This window comes from Halichoerus grypus, chromosome 14, assembly GCF_964656455.1.
Source record: "Halichoerus grypus chromosome 14, mHalGry1.hap1.1, whole genome shotgun sequence".
NCBI lineage: Eukaryota > Metazoa > Chordata > Mammalia > Carnivora > Phocidae > Halichoerus > Halichoerus grypus.
In genome coordinates this window covers 69,091,676-69,111,169 of record NC_135725.1, presented here as the reverse complement: position 1 = coordinate 69,111,169, position 19,494 = coordinate 69,091,676, and the positions used below count along the sequence as shown (strand labels likewise).

The window sequence follows — 19,494 nt, the reverse complement described above, 5'->3', positions numbered from 1 at the left end:
TATCAGGCTACCTGGGAGCACTTCAGTTGATTCCATATGCAACTCTCTCCTCCTTTTTTGCACCCAGTGAGAGGCACAGAGGTTTGTAAAATGCACAGGTGTAACTGGCACCACGTATCTGAATGCACCCTGACTCTTCTACGGTCAACTTCTACGGCCATGAAAACGGAGCCCTCTGTAATTCATGAGAAAGTATTCATGGATTCCTTGCACACATTTATCACTATATTTTCACCGTACAAACTGTTTTACCAGTTTTCCTCTATCGGGAATGCACTCTCATCCCAGGTATGTAGCGTAGAGATGAGGCATTTTGCATAGAGACTTCTGGCGGCTCAGCAAAGTGGAGATGAGATGACCTCCTGTTCCCCGGCCAGTCCATCGAGAAACAGGAAGAGAACCTGGGGCTCCTGCGTGCCCCAGTTTCAAAAACACGTTCTCTTTCTGCCACAGTCATTAGCAAACATTGTAGGTATTCCTTCCGCACTAGACGTTATTTGTAACTCAAAGTGTGTGTTCTTAAAAAGCCTCCTCAAAGCTGGCTGGAAATTTGTCGGGAAACAATGAATGTGTGGTAATGGAGCCTTTTTCTAATGTTTCTTTTTTTTTTTTTTTTTTTGAGGAAACTCTGGGTGGCATCTGCCATTGTTAATTGAGAAGCTCTTACAATACCAAATGCAAAATTCACCTGTGACTCTTTTGAATTGCGTGATGAGGAAGTAATGTTTCCTGCTGCTCGTTTAGATCATATAGATGTCTTTACCACACTGAAAATCCAACGCAAAACTTGGAGTACAAAAGCCTCTTTATATCAGCGACTTGGCCTCAACCGCAGAGAGCTTGCTAGCAACTTCAGATGGCATTGAGAGCTCGCGGGCCGTGGGCAAGGCCACAGAGCTTCCTCCTCAAGACCTGACTGGAGGGAAGATGCCTACTGACTTCAAGGAGTTGGTCACAATGGACGGCTTGCTAGGAACAGTGCAGTCAGCCCGGGCAGGAAACAATTGTAGCGATTTCTTCAAAGATTAGATAATCAGGAGAAAAGAACACATCTGAGTATAAGCATATATATTTAGATACGTGTAGAGCTCTAAGTGATGATATGGAAATCAGGTGAGAAAGGCAATGGTTTATCAAGAATAGAACAAGAAGCCACACTTCAAAGCACAGAGTTTTTCTAAAACCGTTGCCCAGCAGTGGGAGTCTCCTAACCAACAAACCTGGTGGGTTTCTTACCATTGTTCCTTTCCTTTTTCCCTATTCCGATGCTGTGGAAGAAAATCCTGGCTCTGGGTTAAGCTACGTTTTTTAATCACCATTAAAGCAGTAGGTTCTTCCCTTCGGATAGACGGGTCTTCTGCCTGCTCTAAACGCGCCTGCTCAGTGGGGCTGGGCTCAGGTGTCGAGTGGAAGCCTCCAAGAAGGCAGAGGGACAGGTGGTGAGATCCAGGGTCACCCTCTATTGTCTCCACCAGCTCTTGGGCTAGCACCTGTGTCAAGGGCTTCTTACGAGGTCTCTTGCTGATCTTCACCATGACCTTGAAATGGGAAAACCAAGGGAGCAACTGGACAAGCGGTTCCAGAGGTGCATCGAGGCCCCCTGGGAACCCTGGGAAGACACGTAGTTACGCAGACCTCTGCTTCCTCACGGGTGAAACGGGAGAGTGTGACACCGGCAAGCATCACAGTGCATATACGGTGTGAAGCAGAGGAGGCCAGAGTGGGAAGCGCAGCACCTGGTGCACAAAGCAGGGCTTTAAGGGTCTCCGTTCCACAGCAGTTAAAGTCGACATCACATAATTTTGCACTGCATTATAAATTGCCTTCTAAAGTTTATGGAGCGTTTTCTATCCACGCACGAATTTGGGCTCCTTAACCGGAGTTCCACTGCTCTAAACAGATGTAACGAACATTCATCCCAGCTCCAGGTACGTGGTAGGAGCTCGGCAGCCAGCTTTGGACTGACTGATTCTGGGCAGAACCAACTGCACTGGTACTTCTGGCAACAACCCACCAGCTTATTTGGAAGGTGGAGATGGCTGCAGCGGGGAGGGGCGTGATCGTGGGGCTTGGATGCGGCTCTAAGGCAGGGCCTGACCTGAATAACACCACAGACTCCATGATTCGCCCCATTTTGTCAGATCACAATGCACACAGCATGGTCACAAATCAACTTGCTGCAAAAAGAGTTGTCAGAGCGAATTTCATTTCCAAACTTTAAACACTTTTCTGGCCAGCCTTCTGGGGGTTGACTTCCATTCAATTTTTTTTTTTTTTTTTTCAAGCTTACCTCCAGCTTTGAGCAAGGTCCTTGGGTATCTGATTTAGAGGGGTGGCAATCATCCTCATGACCACTGATCATCTCCCAAACCACCCCACCTGACGCTGCAGCCCCACCCTTCCCTCCCCTTTCCCTTGTTCCCCTCCGGACAGCGCTTCTTGCCACCTGATCTATCGTAGATGTGTACCGCTCAATTATCTGGTTTTCCCTACTAGCTGTCAGGGATTTTGTCTCAAATTTCTCAGCTTGCACGGATTTTGGATTTAATTTCATGACTAATGAGGACATCTAAGCTTGCTTGGGAACCTGTGGCTTGGCTGAGCCGGGGTGTTTGGCCAGTACTCAGTATGAGAAACCTAAGGGCTCGTGCCAGGAAGCAGCCCTGCCATCACGCATCTATACCTCTCGGCCTTTTGGGTGCCGCGGCCAGTGTGTGGCACCATGAACACCGACACTTCTAGATTCAGTCACTCAAATCACTTGTTTGAGTGCCCACAGCATGCAAGGGAATCTGCCGTACTCTAGGGGACCCAAACATAAAATGATGGCCTTTGCCTTCAAGAAGCCAATGGTCTTGGGGGAGATGGAAAGACAGAGCAGAGTAGGATCAGTGCCGGGTCACTAGAAGAGAGCTCAAAGATCTGGAAGGAGCACAAAGGAGGCCTCTCAGCCAGACAGGAAGTTTTCTGGAGGAAACAAGACTCAAGTTTTCAAGGATGAGCCGGAATTAGCCAAGTAAATGGAATAATGAGGAGGAAGGGTGAAAATAGGCGGAGGAGGAAGGGCAAAAATAGGCGGAGAAGGGCGTTCTGGGAAGAAGGAAGAGCAGGGCCTGCAGTGTGAGATAGCAGGCGTCCGCGAAGGCAGGGCACAGGCCGGTACGCAGCCAGGACGAGGGGTGAGCAATGACCCCAGAGGGAAACGCGGGGCCCAGAAAACAACTTTCATGCTGAGCTTGGAATTTCTTCTCAACGCAAAGGAGATGGCCCCTGGAGGGTTTTAAGCTGGAACCAGGTGAGACAGAGGCTTCACATTTTTACCTCTTCTGTGTCTCTAAATTACCCCTACGGCCCTTGACCGATGACCTCGGATGGGGAAGGCAGCTTGGGATAAATGCATTCCCACTGTGAGAAAAACCAACCGGCGGCACGTTATGTGCCGAGGGGAGATCAGCAGAAGGCTGTGATTCCATAGACTTTGTTTTGTTAAGTAGAAAACAGCTAGGTAGTACCTTTTCTGCTCTGGATTTTACTAGCAGGTTGTAAGCGTTCATCTGAAATTCAGTTCCTACTGTTTCTACACTGACATCTGGAATAGATTATGGCCCTACCTATGGGAAGGAAAGACAGAAACTCAACAGGCTATCTTTTCTGCTCCCTACTGGCCCTTCATGTGCAAAAAACTAAGAAGGAAGCACAGGACACTGAGTGGTACATCCACACGCTGGCAAAGACGAGAAACGTGTTGGTGTCGGGCAGAATCCTGTGGTCTGTGTTCCCAACACAGGGCCTCCGCAACATCCAAAATGTTCCTAGATCTGTATTTTACCCTAGTTTTAAAAGCCATGTATCAAGCCAAGGACCCAATATTTTCTTGCATTCATTTAGACTCAACTCAATGGTCAAATTTTATTTTGTAAAGTGACCCAATATTCTTCTGGATTTGTTAGCTTTATAGAAATGGTTTATTTATTCATAACAAATAGAACTACTATATGTTGGGTCTTTGATGGATACAAAGATCATCAGATCTCTTATTTCAAGAGCTCTCGGGTTGTTAGGAGAGGTTACGAGAGATTACTACCGGGCCCACACAGCAAATGAGTGAGCCCCCAGTGAAAAGAGCAAATGCCCGAGGACATTTCGATCTGTTGTTAACAGAATGGCTGGAAGACAATGGGGCTCTGCAGTGAGAAAAAAATTTAAATCTAGGTTTGCTGCTTTAAACTATTTAATAGCTATTATAGGGCACAACTTTTCATTTTACATTTATAGGACATCTACTCTTGAAAGAAAGTCACCCTATGCCAGATGTTTAGAATATAAAGATGAGCAGAACAAAAACCCTGTCTCTAATGAGCTCCTTTTCTGGCAATATTACAGAGTTGGCAGGATGGACCACACATGTCCCCAAGAGAGGCAGGCCATAGCACCAGAGGATTTCAGAAAAGAGAGAGCTGACACATCAGGGACATCATGAGAAGCATCATGAAAGTGAAGGAATTTGCACATGGCTCTGAAGGACAAGTAGGGTGTGGACATGTGGGAATGGAAGCCAGGAGGGGCAGCTGGGGAGGGGCACGGAGAATGTTGAGGGTAGGAATTTTTTTTAAACGGGCTATGCAGAGCAGTTAGATTTTGGAGTAGGAGAATAATGCGACTCAACCATGCATGGAGTGGACGAAGGGAGGAGTTGGCAGGTGGAGGGGGTACGGGGATGGCTCCTGGGTAAGAGAGGGTGTGCGAAGGAGGGGAAGAAGGGGGGGGTGAGAGGACATCAGGGGACAGGGGACAACAGGACTTTGTTGGCAGCCAAGCAGCTGACGGATTGTGGGCCAAGACCCGAAGACGCAGACGAGTCCAGCTGGCTACCATGAGCGCTGGTAGACAGGCGAGAAGGTAAGGAGTTCCCTTTCGGGACCTCTGAGGTGAAGGTTGCATGAGACCCCCAGGGAGAGAAGGTGAGAAGCAGACAGAAAAGAAGGTCTGGAGCTGAACCTGACAGGTGAGGGCTGGAGGTTGAGATTTTGGCAGCGTCATTTAAATAGTGAGTTGATTCCATGTGTTTGTGAAGGGGGAGCTCCGAGGACCGGCCCAAGGTCTGTGTGTCAGCAGCTGGAGGAAGAGCGGTGCAGAGTAAAGACAAGGTACTACCAGCGAGGCCGGAGGAGAGCCTCAAGGAGACAGCAGGTCCCAGACGACGGGAGAATTCCCCTGGGACGAAAGTCAGCAGTTTTAAATGCCACGGCCAAAAAAAGAAGGGCGAGGCAGGGTGGAGGCCATGGACTTGTCTGTCTGGAGTCGTCGTCAACCCTTGTGCAAGCCATTTCATTACGGTGCCGGGGACGCCAGACGGGGAGAGGGAGGAGGAGGAGGTGATGACAGGTGCGAACAAGGAAGGACCCACTCTTTCCCACTGGAATTAGCCGATATGAGGTCTTCATGAGAGTGGTTTCAATGAAAAGCTGAAGGCAGACGGTGAATTCCAGCCATTGAAGAAAAGCGTTAAGTGGCGAGGGAGTGTAAGTTGGGCATATTGGTTCTCTCAAGAGATCTGGAGGCTAAGACTGTGATTGCAGAATCAAACGGCAGAGGGTCATATACAAGAATGGTTTTAATATTCAAAACAGAGAGCCCTTTCCTGGGGCTCCGAGAGCTCCCCTTTTTCAGACTTCCCACGGGAAAAATAATACATCTAACTGAGGTTTAAGGAAATGGTGTGACATAAGGGACAGGGCTTTGGAGTCAGGTGGACAAGCAGCCTAATCCCAAATCTGCCAGGAAGTGACCATGACCGTCCTTAAGCGTTTTTCCTCCTTCTGCAAACAGGAGGAAGCTAGTTATGGAAGTTCCTGTCTCGTGGGATCGCTGTGTGGATGAAATGAAATGAGATGACGTTTGTATTCACTCAACAGACATTCAGTAAATAATAGTTATCATTAATTAAAGATATGTATTGATTAGGGCCAGTAATAACAAAACTGATGATATCTGACACGGGGACTTATCAGTGCATTTCACCAGCCCATTAAGGCATCCCTTGCTAAGGACTTTCTTGTGTGGATGGTTTCAATTAAGCCCCAAAGTTCAAATAAATTTATATCAACAGGGCTCCAGATTAAACACCATGCTCCAAACACTCAAATTATTTTAGACTCCCAAGAAACAGCTCATGATGGAAAGAGATTTCATTCAGCTTCTAAGGCAAAACATGAAAAATTTTTTCCTGTCTTATTAAAAAAAAAATCCTCATCCATCTCTGGATGAGGAGAACTGATTATAAATTGACAAGAAATTTGCTTCTATCTAATATTCCTACAGTAACTTAGAATATGAAAGCATTTCCATATGTTATCTCACTTGATCCTTGAAATAACCCCACAAAGGAGGCATCATCATTATTTTACATATGAGAAATGGAGGCTTGGAGAAGGTAAATGGTTTATCGTAGCACACTCAGGAAAGAGGGGGGTGGACAGGACCTCCGCCAAAGGCTGCACAGGTGGGTGTCTCATGGGCTACTGTGTGGATGGATTCCTGGATATGGGCCTACAGCAGCTCTCAAGCTGGACCTCAAACTCAGGGGCCCAACATTCCCATGCAGACTGTTAAAGAGGATCTCCACAGAGAACTAGGTTCCCGAAAGATCATTTGCCCCTAATTTTCACAAGCTCCAGTTGCTTTGCTCAGTTAAAATGAACCCCGTGATACACAGAAGAGTCGACACTCACTGCCAGTACCATAGCACGCCTCCAAAATTCCACTGAAAATAAACGGTTACAAGCTGGGCAAGAGGTTCCCTGGGACATTTGGATGCTTCCCCTGAGGGTGAGTGCCTGAGGGGAGCCAAGACCGCCAGAATGTCCGGGCAGGCCTGGGACAGGCTCAATGTGTCACCGGATGTCGCTGACCTGTTGGTATCAGTAACCCTCACGCCCCTTCCGGACACCGGAAGCCCAGAGCCACTCCCCTGGTCTGCAAGGAGGGTCCAGTCCCGTGGCCCTGGGCACTTCTCAACTTGATGTGGCCAGCTCAAGCAGAGTCACCTCCTTTTATTGGGATTATGATGATTAGCATGCAAACCACCAATTTGCTCAGTATATTAGTTTACAAAACTTCTTTCTCATACCTTTTTTTTTTGCTTTCTCTCAGTTTAGAAAATGGCCAATAAATAAATACATAAATAAACCAAATCTCAAGCCTGTCCTTGACTTGCCTGGAACCACCAGCCTTCCGTCCTATAGTTCTCAAACTCTTTGCTACTCTGGCAACACATGAGAGGTGAACATCTACGTTCTTAACGTTCTTCCCAAGGCATAACTTGATTTAGATAATATCCCAGAAAATTAGAAGAGGGAGAAATATAGTGAAAAGGATTATAAACCTTTCTGTTAAGCTACCGGGGTAGAGAGGCACACAAAAATAAAGCCATTGAAAAAATAATAAAGAGGAAAAAAAATAAATCTATCTTTCACATAGAATTAAAATTTTTAAAGAGTAATGTTTCCTTCCAGTCTTTCACTACATAAGTAACCTAAGCAAGATGCAAAAGTATCCTATAGCTGTGTTAGGAAAAATGACCTTATTATTGACAAAACAATATACAGGACTTACCACTTTCAATGTGTCAGTTGGGAATTTTACTTAAAACTCACTGCCTTTGATTTAGTTATCACAATTGTGGTCTCGCTCTTCTAATGGACATGTTGGTGGCATTATTCTTGCTTGCATGCAAGGTAGAAGTGGATTTCCTCATCTTCCCCTCTCTGTATTCCTAATTAAAAACTTACCCATGGGCAAAATTTTAAAATAACTGTAAAACAGAGTTAACAGCAAAATCACAATGCACAAGTACAATCATTTGTGATTGCCACAGTTATTAACTACATAGCTGCTCCCGCCATTTATCCACTATTAGCTTTAGGGCTGGCTAGACAGATTGCAGCTCCCAGCAACCTCCAGCGCAGTGGTTGTGACTCCATTCCAGGCTCTTTCACTCAGGAGAAAACTTGGTATACTTGCAGGGAAATTGGCATTATAAAGGGAGAAATCTGAATAAGCTCAACTTTATTCTTAAAAGTAAATCAGATTTGTGGTTAACAAAGATAACCTCGAAAACAGATCGGAAACGCTTGGGATTGGAGCCAGAAAGACTGGCTAAAATCAGAGGACGTGGAGTGAGGGTTCTTTAGGGTTGGGGTCTGGCAAGTTAGAGACACAGGATGCTGGGGATAGTCCCTCTGAAATGGGGAACCCAGAGCCTGGGTTGGGTAGAGACGTCACAGAGAATCTATTTTTTTTTTTCAAAGATTTTATTTATTTATTTGAGCGAGAGAGCACAAGCAGGGGAAGAGGGAGAAGCAGGCTCCCCGCTGAGCAAGGAGCCTGACACGGGGCTTGATCCCAGGACCCTGGGATCATGACCTGAGCCAAAGGCAGATGCTTAACCAACTGAGCCACCCAGGTGCCCTGTTTATAGAGAATTCAGAGCTTGAGATGCTGGAGGTGAGGCGGTTAGGGTGAATTCAAGCACAGGGGAATGGTGGTTGGAGCACAGTCAGGAAGGAGGTTAAGTCTCTCGACCCGAAGAGACCAACTATTTGTTGGGTCATTATCACTGAGTCTACTATACTGGAATTCCAGAGCATGATGGTCACGGTTGGAATAAATAGGAAAGCTGTGAACCCAGCACTGAGTTCACTGAGAAAAGTGAAAGAACATTCCAGAACATCAGGAGTTCGAGGAAATAAGCAGAGAGCAAGCATTTGAGAAGGACCATTAAATGAAGGAAGCAGAAATACTCTCAAGAGGTGGCAGCGAGTAAGGTATGTGCTCCCTCTTCTTGGCCACTTGGAGGAAAGAGATGAGTCACTTTGGTTATAGAGAGTTGAAAGGGACATGGTGTGGTCATTGGGGAGAAGGCCAACGTTAGTTAACTGGAGGAGACAGGTGTGACCAAGGAAACGTGGATCAGGGTAGGACAGCACATCACGCTATTGATGCAGCCCAATTCCACTGGCTTTTTCCAAACATTACGTGGCACAACTGAGCTCACAGTCACTGAAAGTCCCAGGCTTTTCCACATAGAAACTACTGTTCTGCCAGTTCTCCTTGTGTGTGGTTCGTTTTGCTGCCCTAATTCAAATCAACAAATATTTATTGAATGGCTTGCCAAGCGCTAGGGATCTGAAACAGTCCTTGACCTCAGAGAGCACACAGTTTAGCTGGGGAGACAGATATGATAAGCAACAATTATAAGAATATTTGGCAAGTCTAGTACTGGAAGAGAATATGAGGGTCAGAAGCTACCCAGCATATTTTATATTTATCACCTAGCAAAATCTCATTATAGCTCATACTCAGAACAGTCTAGACAGTCTGTAATCTTGATTTTGTCATTTAACTTATGGACAATTTGCCAATATTTCAAATGTATTAAGCCTCAACCAGCAGGAAAAAAACTTAAGAAATCTTTTAGGCAATGAGTGAGCCTTAAAATTAACACAATTAATGGATTTTTGATTGGCAAAACTTCAAGGGCTTATCTAAATCTTGAGAATCCCATCCTAAACATGTATCTCTCTCTCTCTCACACAAATAACTGAAGCCTTTAAACACCTATATTTATTATATGAAGGGGAATCGGTTTTGTTTTTAGGTTTTGTTTTTTTTAGATATAGATCCTCATATTTTATTTATTTATTTTTTAAAGAGATTTTATTTATTTATTTGATAGAGACAGCGAGAGAGGGAACACAAGCAGGGGGAGTGGGAGAGGGAGAAGCAGGCTTCCCTCCTAGCAGGGAGCCCGATGTGGGGCTCGATCCCAAGACCCTGGGATCATGACCTGAGCCAAAGGCAGATGCTTAACGACTGAGCCACCCAGGTGCCCCTAGATCCTCATATTTTAAAATATAGTGTGAGTCAAGTAGTGCTAGAACTTATCGAGTGAGAGCAAAAACATGAAAAAAATGTGTGTATACTATGGTCCCAGTTTTGTAAAGAAAAAAATATTAAAACAGAACCTATGTTTGTATATGCATAGAACAAACAACTAGATGACTGTAGAGCACACTGTTAATAGAGATTATTTCAGGTACTGAAACAAAAAGCCTGGCATTAAGGGTGACTCTTACATTTTAGATTACGTACTGCCATAAAGCTGTTCTTTAATTATGAGTAGGTATTACTTTTGTAATCAAAAAGAATAACATATGTGGGCATCTTAAAAGGAGATAACTACTTCTCATGACTGTTCTTAATGCATGTTCATTCTCAAAGACTATAAATGCTAGCTTATCACACCTGTAGTTCAAAAGTACCCTCCCCCTTCCAAAAGAGAGAGAGACCTTGCTGCTGGTCTTCCCTGTTCAACCTGCATTTCTAAAATCTAAAGACCTCTTCCTGGTAACTAAGTACCACTGTGGTCTGGTTCTACATCTGCTCACCTCACCAACTGTCCTCTCACTAACGTACACCCTCCGCGCTAGCCAGGTTGGTCTCTGTGTGTCCCAGGATTCCTCCTTCTGTATATTTGCTCACTTCTGATACTCCTTCCATCCTGAACGGGCTTCCACCTATGCAAAACTCACTCATCCTTAAAAGGCCCAGCCTGAGCCCCACCTCCATCAAGAAGCCTTCCATGACTCTTCAATTTCTTCTCCTCTCCATGGCTGTAACTATTAAAAACCAAATGCACAATTTCTCACTTCACTCTAGTCTGTTCTAACGTCACACTACCTATATATCTATTAACCTAAGGTCCAAATATCAATCAATAATAAAAACTTGACTTTAGTTTCCTTTGGAAGACTTCAGGACCCCCAACCATGGAAGAGGAGGTTGTTCCTTAGCCACTCTGGATCATGTATGGATGTGCATTCTGCTACAAGAATGCCATCAGACGACACAAAGGTTAAGGGCACAAGCTTCGGATTCAGACAAGCTCCACCACACACACACACACACACATTTTGTGACTCTTAGACGCATGAGGTCACTCCTCGGGGTATTCGTCTCCTGCTCTATAAAATGAAACTAATAATTTGTACTCCTGATTCATAGACATATTAAACCAGATGACAAATTTAAGGCAATCAGCAGGATTTAAAAAATAAAAATAATGATGAATTTTATAGCTTAGGAATTAAAAAAGAGACAGGTAGAACCCTTTATTGCAAAACTAGAATGGATGACTTTCAAACTGGTCAAGGAGGAAAAAATAGGTAGCAAGGCTAAAAAGCCAAGGACTAGATTAAGGGTTTAGAAGGCCTTGTTGCTCGACTGGCTATCAACTGCCACTTTGGTGGAGGGCTCACAGTGCATTAAAATAAAAGATGACATAAGGAGGGTGGCTTGCATGAGTCATCTAAGAATATTCTGTGTCCCTGAGGAAGCTGAAGAACCTAGCCCTGGAATGACTTCTCGAAGAGTAGTGTTCTGGTAAATAAAACCTTAGCTGGGCTCTGTACTCGCAGCCAAACACCTCCTTTGGGTCGAGCAGATGGCTCTAAAACTGCTTGCAAAGTAAAGAGCCCCTGTGGCAGGAACTCATCCCGTCCCAGGCACAGACTGCAATGGAGTGAATCCAGCAAAAAGGAAGCAGACCCTACTACTTGAACCTCTCATGTCCATTTTTATTTAACCACCACAACCAAGATTTTTCCATAGGATATTATTTAGGATGATGAATGAGTCAACAGGGAAAGTTGTATGTTATTTGGACATGCTTTCCTGGTATGTATCATCAAAACTCATATAATTTATTTCTAAAAATAAATAATAGTGGTTTGCAAAATATTATTTCTAGCATCTTCTTCCTATCTCTGCACCTGAAAAAAAAAAAATCTTTTTCATACTTGCTTAGGACATACCCTCTGCTGGATCCAATAAGACTGTCCCAGGATCTCCACCTCTGAATCATGGCTCACTCAAGCCGGTCTCCCCAAGATACGATACTCTTCCTTCTGCTTGCGTAAAATCCTCTAGAGCAGAACGATATTTGAAAGCAAGGAGAAGACCTATGGAATCACGCGTCTCAAGAAGAGGATTTTATCTCAAATATAATTGGGCTAAAATATCTGGCTCCAGTTCCAGAGAAACAAAATTTGATGAGGGCAATGAGAAGACCAGGAAAATTCTTTCTTTCCAAAAAGAACCGAGAGGAGTTGTTTTAGATGATTTGACCAGTAACAGAAAATATTTTCTGCCAAAGAATAAAATAGATTCTTTCTTTCTTTCAGTTACTTTCCACACCATAGGTTCTAGGAGACTTACGGTAATATCCAAGCCATCCACCAAAAGATGCAAAAATCAGACGTGGAGTTAGGAAGCAAACCTCCAGTGTTGCTAGGAACTAGCTCTGAGTGAGTTCGGCAGTATATGCTTATATTTCTGATGAACAAATGTTTTTCTTGGCATGAGAAGAGGGAGATGGGTTAGTTGACTAAGTTCCCAGGACACGAAAAGCTTACACTTGAAATGTTTTTTAATCCTTGGCACATGAAACTGTGGCTAATTCAAAAAGTCACAGAAATCTCAGGCAGGTGGGTTCTTTGGGAAGGGTCTATCATGTGACACGTGACTTCGGGGTGGTGGTGATTCTGGGGGTTTCGTGTTTGCCATGGATGCCAAGTCCTACGAGCTTAACGCCTGAAGACCGCTGGGCATATGACAGAAGATCCAGAACCACCGTACCACAGCATCGCCGGCATTGTAAACCTCTCCATCTTTCTGGTGGAAATGCCGTTCTTCATAACAAGCATTAAAATAAACTCTAGATCACATTTTCAGGTAGAAGTTCTGAGGTCAAAAAGGGAAGGTTAGTATTCTCTGGTCAGATAATTTTTGTGACCAGCAGAACCTATGAAAAATTACGGTCAAGCCATTAAAATGATGCCTTGTATCCCATGCGCTAGAAACGATGTAAATCTTTGTACTTCACAATTATTCACTCTAGAGTCTCCACTTCGTTATTGTCATTTTTAAAGAAACCACCTCTTCTTTCCTTCACCTCAAGAGAAATCTGATTGCAATTGGAACCTGTGTGGAAGGTCTGATGCCCTAGCAACTAATTGGATCCTCTTAAAGGTTGAATTTTATGTCTGACCTATTTAGAAATCTGAAAAGCTTCTCTTTGAAAAGCAGGCATCTCAAATCTTAATTTTTAAGTCTCAAGTATTGTAGCAGTCAAGGTTAAATGAGTTGATCGTTTGGCGCTAGACTCAACATAATTCTTAGAGAAGATTTTCTTTTAAGCTTAAATGTAATGTACGTGCTAATATTTTAAAAATTCTATCTAATGCCCTACATTTCATACATGAAATAAAGAATATATTTAGGTCAAGTTACATTGCAAGTGGCATCTAGGAGTATTCCGTGTTAAATATAAAGGTTGATAATGACATTTGTTAAAGACGGGATTAATTTCATGGGTATGGCTGTAATCCCCGCCCTCCACCCCCAATTATCTAGGGCAGAGGTCAGTGACACACTGCCCATGAGCCAAATCTGGCCTTCTCTGTTTTTGTACATGAAGTTTTATTGGAACACCTCCATGTCCCTTTATTTCCATAGGGTTTATGGCTGCTTTCACATTACAATGGCACAGCCGAGTAGCTGTAACAGAGATGGTCACAAAGCTGGAAATTATTTTCTATCTGGCCCTTTCCAGAAAAAGTTGGCCAATCCCTGATTTGTGTAGAAATGGACTGGTGTAAGTCTCATAAAAAGAGTCTCTTCTAACGAATATATTATGTTAAAATCCAGGTGGGTCAAATTTTGAGGTAGAATAGACAATGTTATTAATCCATGAGTTTTGTTGGTCAGTTTCATTCTATAGCTTCCTTGAATTTGGATTTCACCGAATACTCGGCAACCGAATACTATAGAGAGATGGAGAACAAGCTAGCCCGCTCCAGGGTCAATGATCGTGTACACTTGGCTCTGCAAACAAGTGACCACTTCAGTAACACGACACCTCTCTACTACTACACTCGGTCTCCTTCTGAGGGTGGAAAGGCTTATGCTCTGTTTCAACCTTCGGTTTCCCATCTCTACAGAAGGTCTTGTTATGCGGGGAACAATGACAATGTTTAAGACACCTCATCAAGGTAGATCTCGTCTTCTTGCAGAATGTATCAGGAAATTTCTGTTAAAGCAGTCCCTGAGGTTTCATCTTTAGAATGTTTGCCTTTTGAACTTTAGTCTTAAATGGAAACGAAAGAAATGTGCCCTCTTAATTTGGTTCTGTGGAGTTAGTTAGACATGAGACTCAATACAATTAACTGGATTGAAAATTGTGATGTCTCCAAGAAATCCTTGGTCATTCAAAAGAAGTTATTAGTATTTCATATGTACCTACACCTAACTGCTCCCATCAGAAAATTAGGGGACAGAACCAGCAGCATATCGACAAGTACAAAGAGAGCCCTGAGAAGATCATGAATAGAAGAGTTACCAGAGTAGAGGGTTGGGCCAGTAAAAGTCAGTCTTCAGAGAAAGTGAAAGTCAGAAGCTCACAGACAGAAGCAGACAGGGAGGAAATCCTTCCAAGCTCCCAGGAGAGCCTATTCAAAGGCATGGGAGTGGAAAAGCAGAAGTTAGATGCCGGGGGGTTTGGGGGGGTAGCAAGCACAGAGATGGTAGCATGCATCAGTATTTGCTAGCGAGGCCACTCTGGAACGGGGAAAGCATGACCCCATGGTACACTCCGCACACAATGCACAGGACTTGGCTATGACAAGAAGTGCCTATAGTTCTTTAGTGAGAGGTATCTGGATAAAAATAGTGCTTATCAAGCATTATTCTAGAGTTTAGAATAGAAAAACCAACTGAAAAATTCTAACAGAAAAAAAAAAATCACAAAGCTCCTTACAACATTTTTCTGCTAATTCATAACAGCAAAGACTTCTTCATTGGGTGGGCTGTATCGAGACCTATACTGTAAAGAGTAGAAAGGTACCATGACCAGAAGTTCATGGCGTTCTCCTTAGGTTGCCATTAGGGCATAGACTATAGAACTATGTTATCCTCATTCACCTTATTTATTTTGTCCCTGGTCTTAGTCTCATTTTTGCTTTAAACGCAACACAGTAGCTATTTCCTAAAAGCAGGCAATTCCATGCAGCATAACTGGGTAGACAGAAGAAAGAAAATAACCTGTTCTTTGGGGGACATTCAAGGGAGGAAAATAATGAAATGTCACCATTGGCCCGACTTTGTGGAAAGGATATAGCTCAATTTTCAATGACATGGCCACCCGCCTGTGTATCGTGTAGCTTCTGAGACCTCACCAAATCTCCTAACTAAACTAGGCTATTCTAGTTCCTTTGTTATGTTATAGAAGTGTGTGTCCATGTATTTCTCTGTCCTGAAAGCAGAGACTGGGAAAAAAGTGTGATAAAATGCAGTCCTACATTTTCTATGGCAGGAGAAGGAACCCAGTAAACACAAACACAGCAGAGCACTTCCTTTTGTTGACAACCTGATGATTTCCCCTTAATGCATTGTTTAGAATAGCAATTACGCGTCGTTTCCCATTATCCTACACACAGAACCACCAGCACGCAGCCGTCGCTCTTCCATCCAACAACCGATCATGGAGAATCTAGAAAGGATTCACGTGCTGGTGAGACCTGTCAAGATGGACAGCCCAGAGCCCAAGAGCGGAACAGGTGCGTGGCCGGGCAGCTGGGGGCAAATCACCCCTCCACCTTCTCATTTCTGCCTTCCCGGCTCTTCTCCCCCCCTTCCAGTGCTTCCCTCTGGGTTGGGAGGGAGAGCAGCTTTGGAAGAACCTTCTTTTTCAGCCCATTTCCTCCTGCCAGAGAAGACTGGCTCGCTCTCAAGACTGCAAGCATTTGACCACGGCACACAGCAGTGAGCATATCAACTCATTTTATTCCCATCCCTCGCTAGGGAATCAGAAAGCCAAGGGCACACTGGTGATTTCCCTGGTTTTATGGCTTCTCTACTCCCCCCAGACCTGCAACACATTTTTGGTGCTTGTGTTCCCTGTGTCCTGGCATCTGCAGTGTGGGAAACCCGAACTGAGAGCCAACAGCCCCAGAGCTTCTCCCTATTAAAATGTGTTGGATTTCACATGCGTGTTTCAAACACCATTCGAGGCATGATTTACAGGCTACTGTCTAGCCCCACAGCTGTTTCTTCATCCCCCAGACTTAGTCTTTTCTAGGAATCCACCACTCAGCTCCCTAGCAAATTGTCCTCCCAGTTTCAACCCCTTCAGTCATTCTTGGGCATCCAAAACTAAGTGAGACCTACGGTAAGGGCTCGAGAAAACATTTATTGAACAAATAAACCATGATTCTGTCCACGGGATTATTCATTCATGAGAACAGCCCATTTGAGGACTTCTTTCTGTTTACCCACCTTCTAATCAAGTTTTTTTTTTTTCCATCAAATTAAACCAATCACTGCTGACCCATTGATAAAGGTTATTTATATACATTAAAAACAGCACAAGTCCAAGGACTTCTATGTGGGCTTCACTAAATAGTTGCCACCCAGGGCTTTCGCAGTTCCTGTGTTCTTTCTATAGAAAGGAACAGAAAACACTTTTATATATTGCAAATTATCTTCCTGTGGTTGACTAAAGACAGACTGTCTGTGTTCGGCAGAGAGTTAGCATCCTACTATCATCTTTCCGTGACCACCCACCCCAAGGTCCCAACCCTCGTCTCACTTCCAAGACTCTGAAATCACCCCTGAAAAGGTTAGACCTCAGGCTTAGGGTTATGGTTGGTTCAAACCCACGGTGACAGCATCTTCTAAATATTTGGTTTTAAGCTGTCGGAGGACCAGAAAGGTACTGTATTCATTTATGATTCTTCTGTGCAGAGCACAGCTCTTGGCAGAGTATGGACTCAGGTCAAGTGAGTGGTTGGTAGGATTCCCCTGCCCTGTGACTGAGGCCCACCTTTCAAGGGAGGAAGGCAAAGGGAAAAAAAAAAAAGGCATGACATTGACAGAAATGCCCCAGGAAAAGCCCTTGTTGGAACTGGTGTTGGATACATCAATTTCACCCAAATGGCTCTGCAGATGTAGCTCCCATTTCAAAAGAAAGCAATTAATTAAAAATCATGTGAATTAAGATATTACAGTTCACATCAAATAACATTTTGCCCTTTGTTGCACTATACCCATCTTTTCCAATGAACAGCATCTCTTCTGCATAGGCTCCCGGCCCGCCACCCCCGAGCTCCGAGACTCGAAGTCTTCCCAGAAAACAACAACACGCACCCAGCCTCCTCCTACACTTTGAACTACTACACAACAGTTGAGGAGATTCACTTCGTTACAAGCCACAGTCCAAAGAACAAGCCTTCCTTGTTAAGCCAAAGTCCTTTACGACAGGAATACCGGTAAGGAGCCCTGGGGTTTACCATAGCGTTTGATGGCTGGAAAGGCGAGGCCACCAAGTTCCCTAACTCAGTAAAGGCAGCTTTAGCCTCGGGACTCGCCTTCTCTTCTCCTCCCACAGCTGTCTCTTTGCAGACCTCATGAAGGAAGATTACTCATTTACTCTTTGGATAATCTCATAATGTGGACATGCTGAGCTGTCAGATCTTCAGGTTACCTGAAGAGGCTCTCTTTTTAAACCCTTGTGTTAAAAATAACCCCAAATTCACACTTGTTATCAATGGCCCCCAAGGCCAAAACTGCAAAGGATGAGAATCGCAGCAATAAAATGACCATTCATTCAATAGCCACCATGTGTCAGATGTTGTGCCAGGCATTTAACATGTGCGCCTTTACTCCTTACTCTCTCAAGATGGTCAGTGGAGACAGCCTCGTTATCCAACTCTACGTGAGTATGGAAGCCACGACTGTCCGGGAAAATACAACTGGCACTGAGAGAAGTCAGACTCAAAGCCAATCCTCTGTTGCCAAGAGCCCACGAACTTTCCTTCCAGTCCACTAAGGTCCTCCCGAGAACAGAACAGTAGACCTTGGGAACACTGCGTTCCCAGGCTGGGAAGAACTCGAGCTGGTAGGAGATGTCTGGTTACTGGAGGGGCAGGGAAGGGAGATTCCCGAGAACCTGCACGCTTCCTCCTGTCCTAAGCACCTGATTCTGCAATCCCCCCTGAGGTGAGCTGAGCAGTCAAAACACTTCTGCTTCTTGGTCTGGTCAAAACAATGAGCTGTCCTCTGGCTCACTGAGTCACACCTGCAACCTCCCCCCAACCCCACAGCTTTGGGTACACTGTCAGCAAGGAGACCCCTCCATGGCTTTCTGTATTTCTGAAGCTCCAAACCTCGGCAGTTAAACCCTCTTCCCAGCTGCCGCTTCCTCAACATCCTTTGGCTATCAGAAATCACGACACGACCCCTAAATTGCGACAGAATCAGACAGACTTGCCACACCTGTTCCCCCCGCTTCCCTCTCCTCCTCTGAATTCTGTGTAGCGTAGTGTGGCCCCCCCCAGACTCTTCATGGCACACGTCTTTTTGTTTTTCGGGTTTGTTGTTGTTGTTGTTGTTTTTAGAACAACACAGGCTATAAATAAGTAATTAAGTAAACAAAGAAATAAATCTGCCTGGTATCACATCCACTTTCTCGCTCACAAACACACGAAAGACTCCAACACTAGTCCATGCACACAGAGTGCTCTTTCCATAAGCAATGCTCACATGAGTCCAGACTGACGTTTTGGCCACGGCACCAGGCACTCACCAAGGGCATCTCACCTTCCCACTCCAATTTCTATACTGTTTCAACCTTCCCACGTTTCTTCCTTCACTTGAACCGTCATGGTTTTATATTAGATTTTCCTCCAGAAAAAATGACTGGCAATTAATCCCAGCGGCCCGTCCCCGCCCCCGCTCCCCAACACTGGGTGGTTAGCTAGGACTCCGAAGCCCCTTATTACCATTAGAGTCTTCCACTTCTTCAGCTGGGGTAGTTTTCTGGGAGGAGTGGTGAGCGTGTGAGGAGAGCAGACTGACAATCCGTGGCCTGGGGAGGGTCAGGGCTTTTCCGTGGACCTTGAGGGAGTGTTCCTTCAACTGGCTGATTGTCATGGTGGAAAAGGAGCACCAAGAACACTTGTAGGCATGTTCACCTGGAAAAAGATGGCGGTAAGGGGCAGAACAGGAAAAAGAGGGAAGGGTATAAGGTGGGGTAGAAAACAGAATTGGCATAGTTAATTCAAGCGAGGGAAATGCCTCTGAAGCTTCATGGTCTAAGAAGCCTCACAGACAAACTACCCGCCCCTTCCCACAACCACAATGCTCCTCTGGGATTGAAACTCTTCGATGAGCTCCATAATCAAGTGACCTGGTCCCTTTTCATTTCATGCTCTACTTACAGGGACGAGCCCATGGATTGATTCCCCAACAGGGAGTGAAACCAAATGTCTATGATCCCTCCTTCAGGAAGGTTTCCCAGTCTCTCATTCTCTCTCTCTCCACTAGAAATGACCATGTCAGCTTTCATTCAAGGATATTTTTTATCATCTGCAGAATATA

At 44.7% G+C, this 19,494-nt stretch overlaps 1 protein-coding gene across 10 annotated transcripts in view; it reads right to left on the bottom strand.

Moving 5' to 3' along the window:
* ZNF462 (zinc finger protein 462) overlaps positions 1-19,494 on the bottom strand; it is a 132,394-nt gene that overhangs the window by 44,131 nt on the left and 68,769 nt on the right. For all 10 annotated transcript variants that reach the window (XR_004917067.2, XR_013443789.1, XR_013443790.1 and 7 more), the window contains one exon: positions 18,897-19,088. Coding sequence is in view for 7 of the 10 variants with exons in the window: in XM_036091404.2 (XP_035947297.2) it covers positions 18,897-19,088 (192 nt within the window). In the remaining 3 variants the exon portion in view is untranslated. The remainder of the gene's footprint in view (positions 1-18,896; positions 19,089-19,494) is intronic.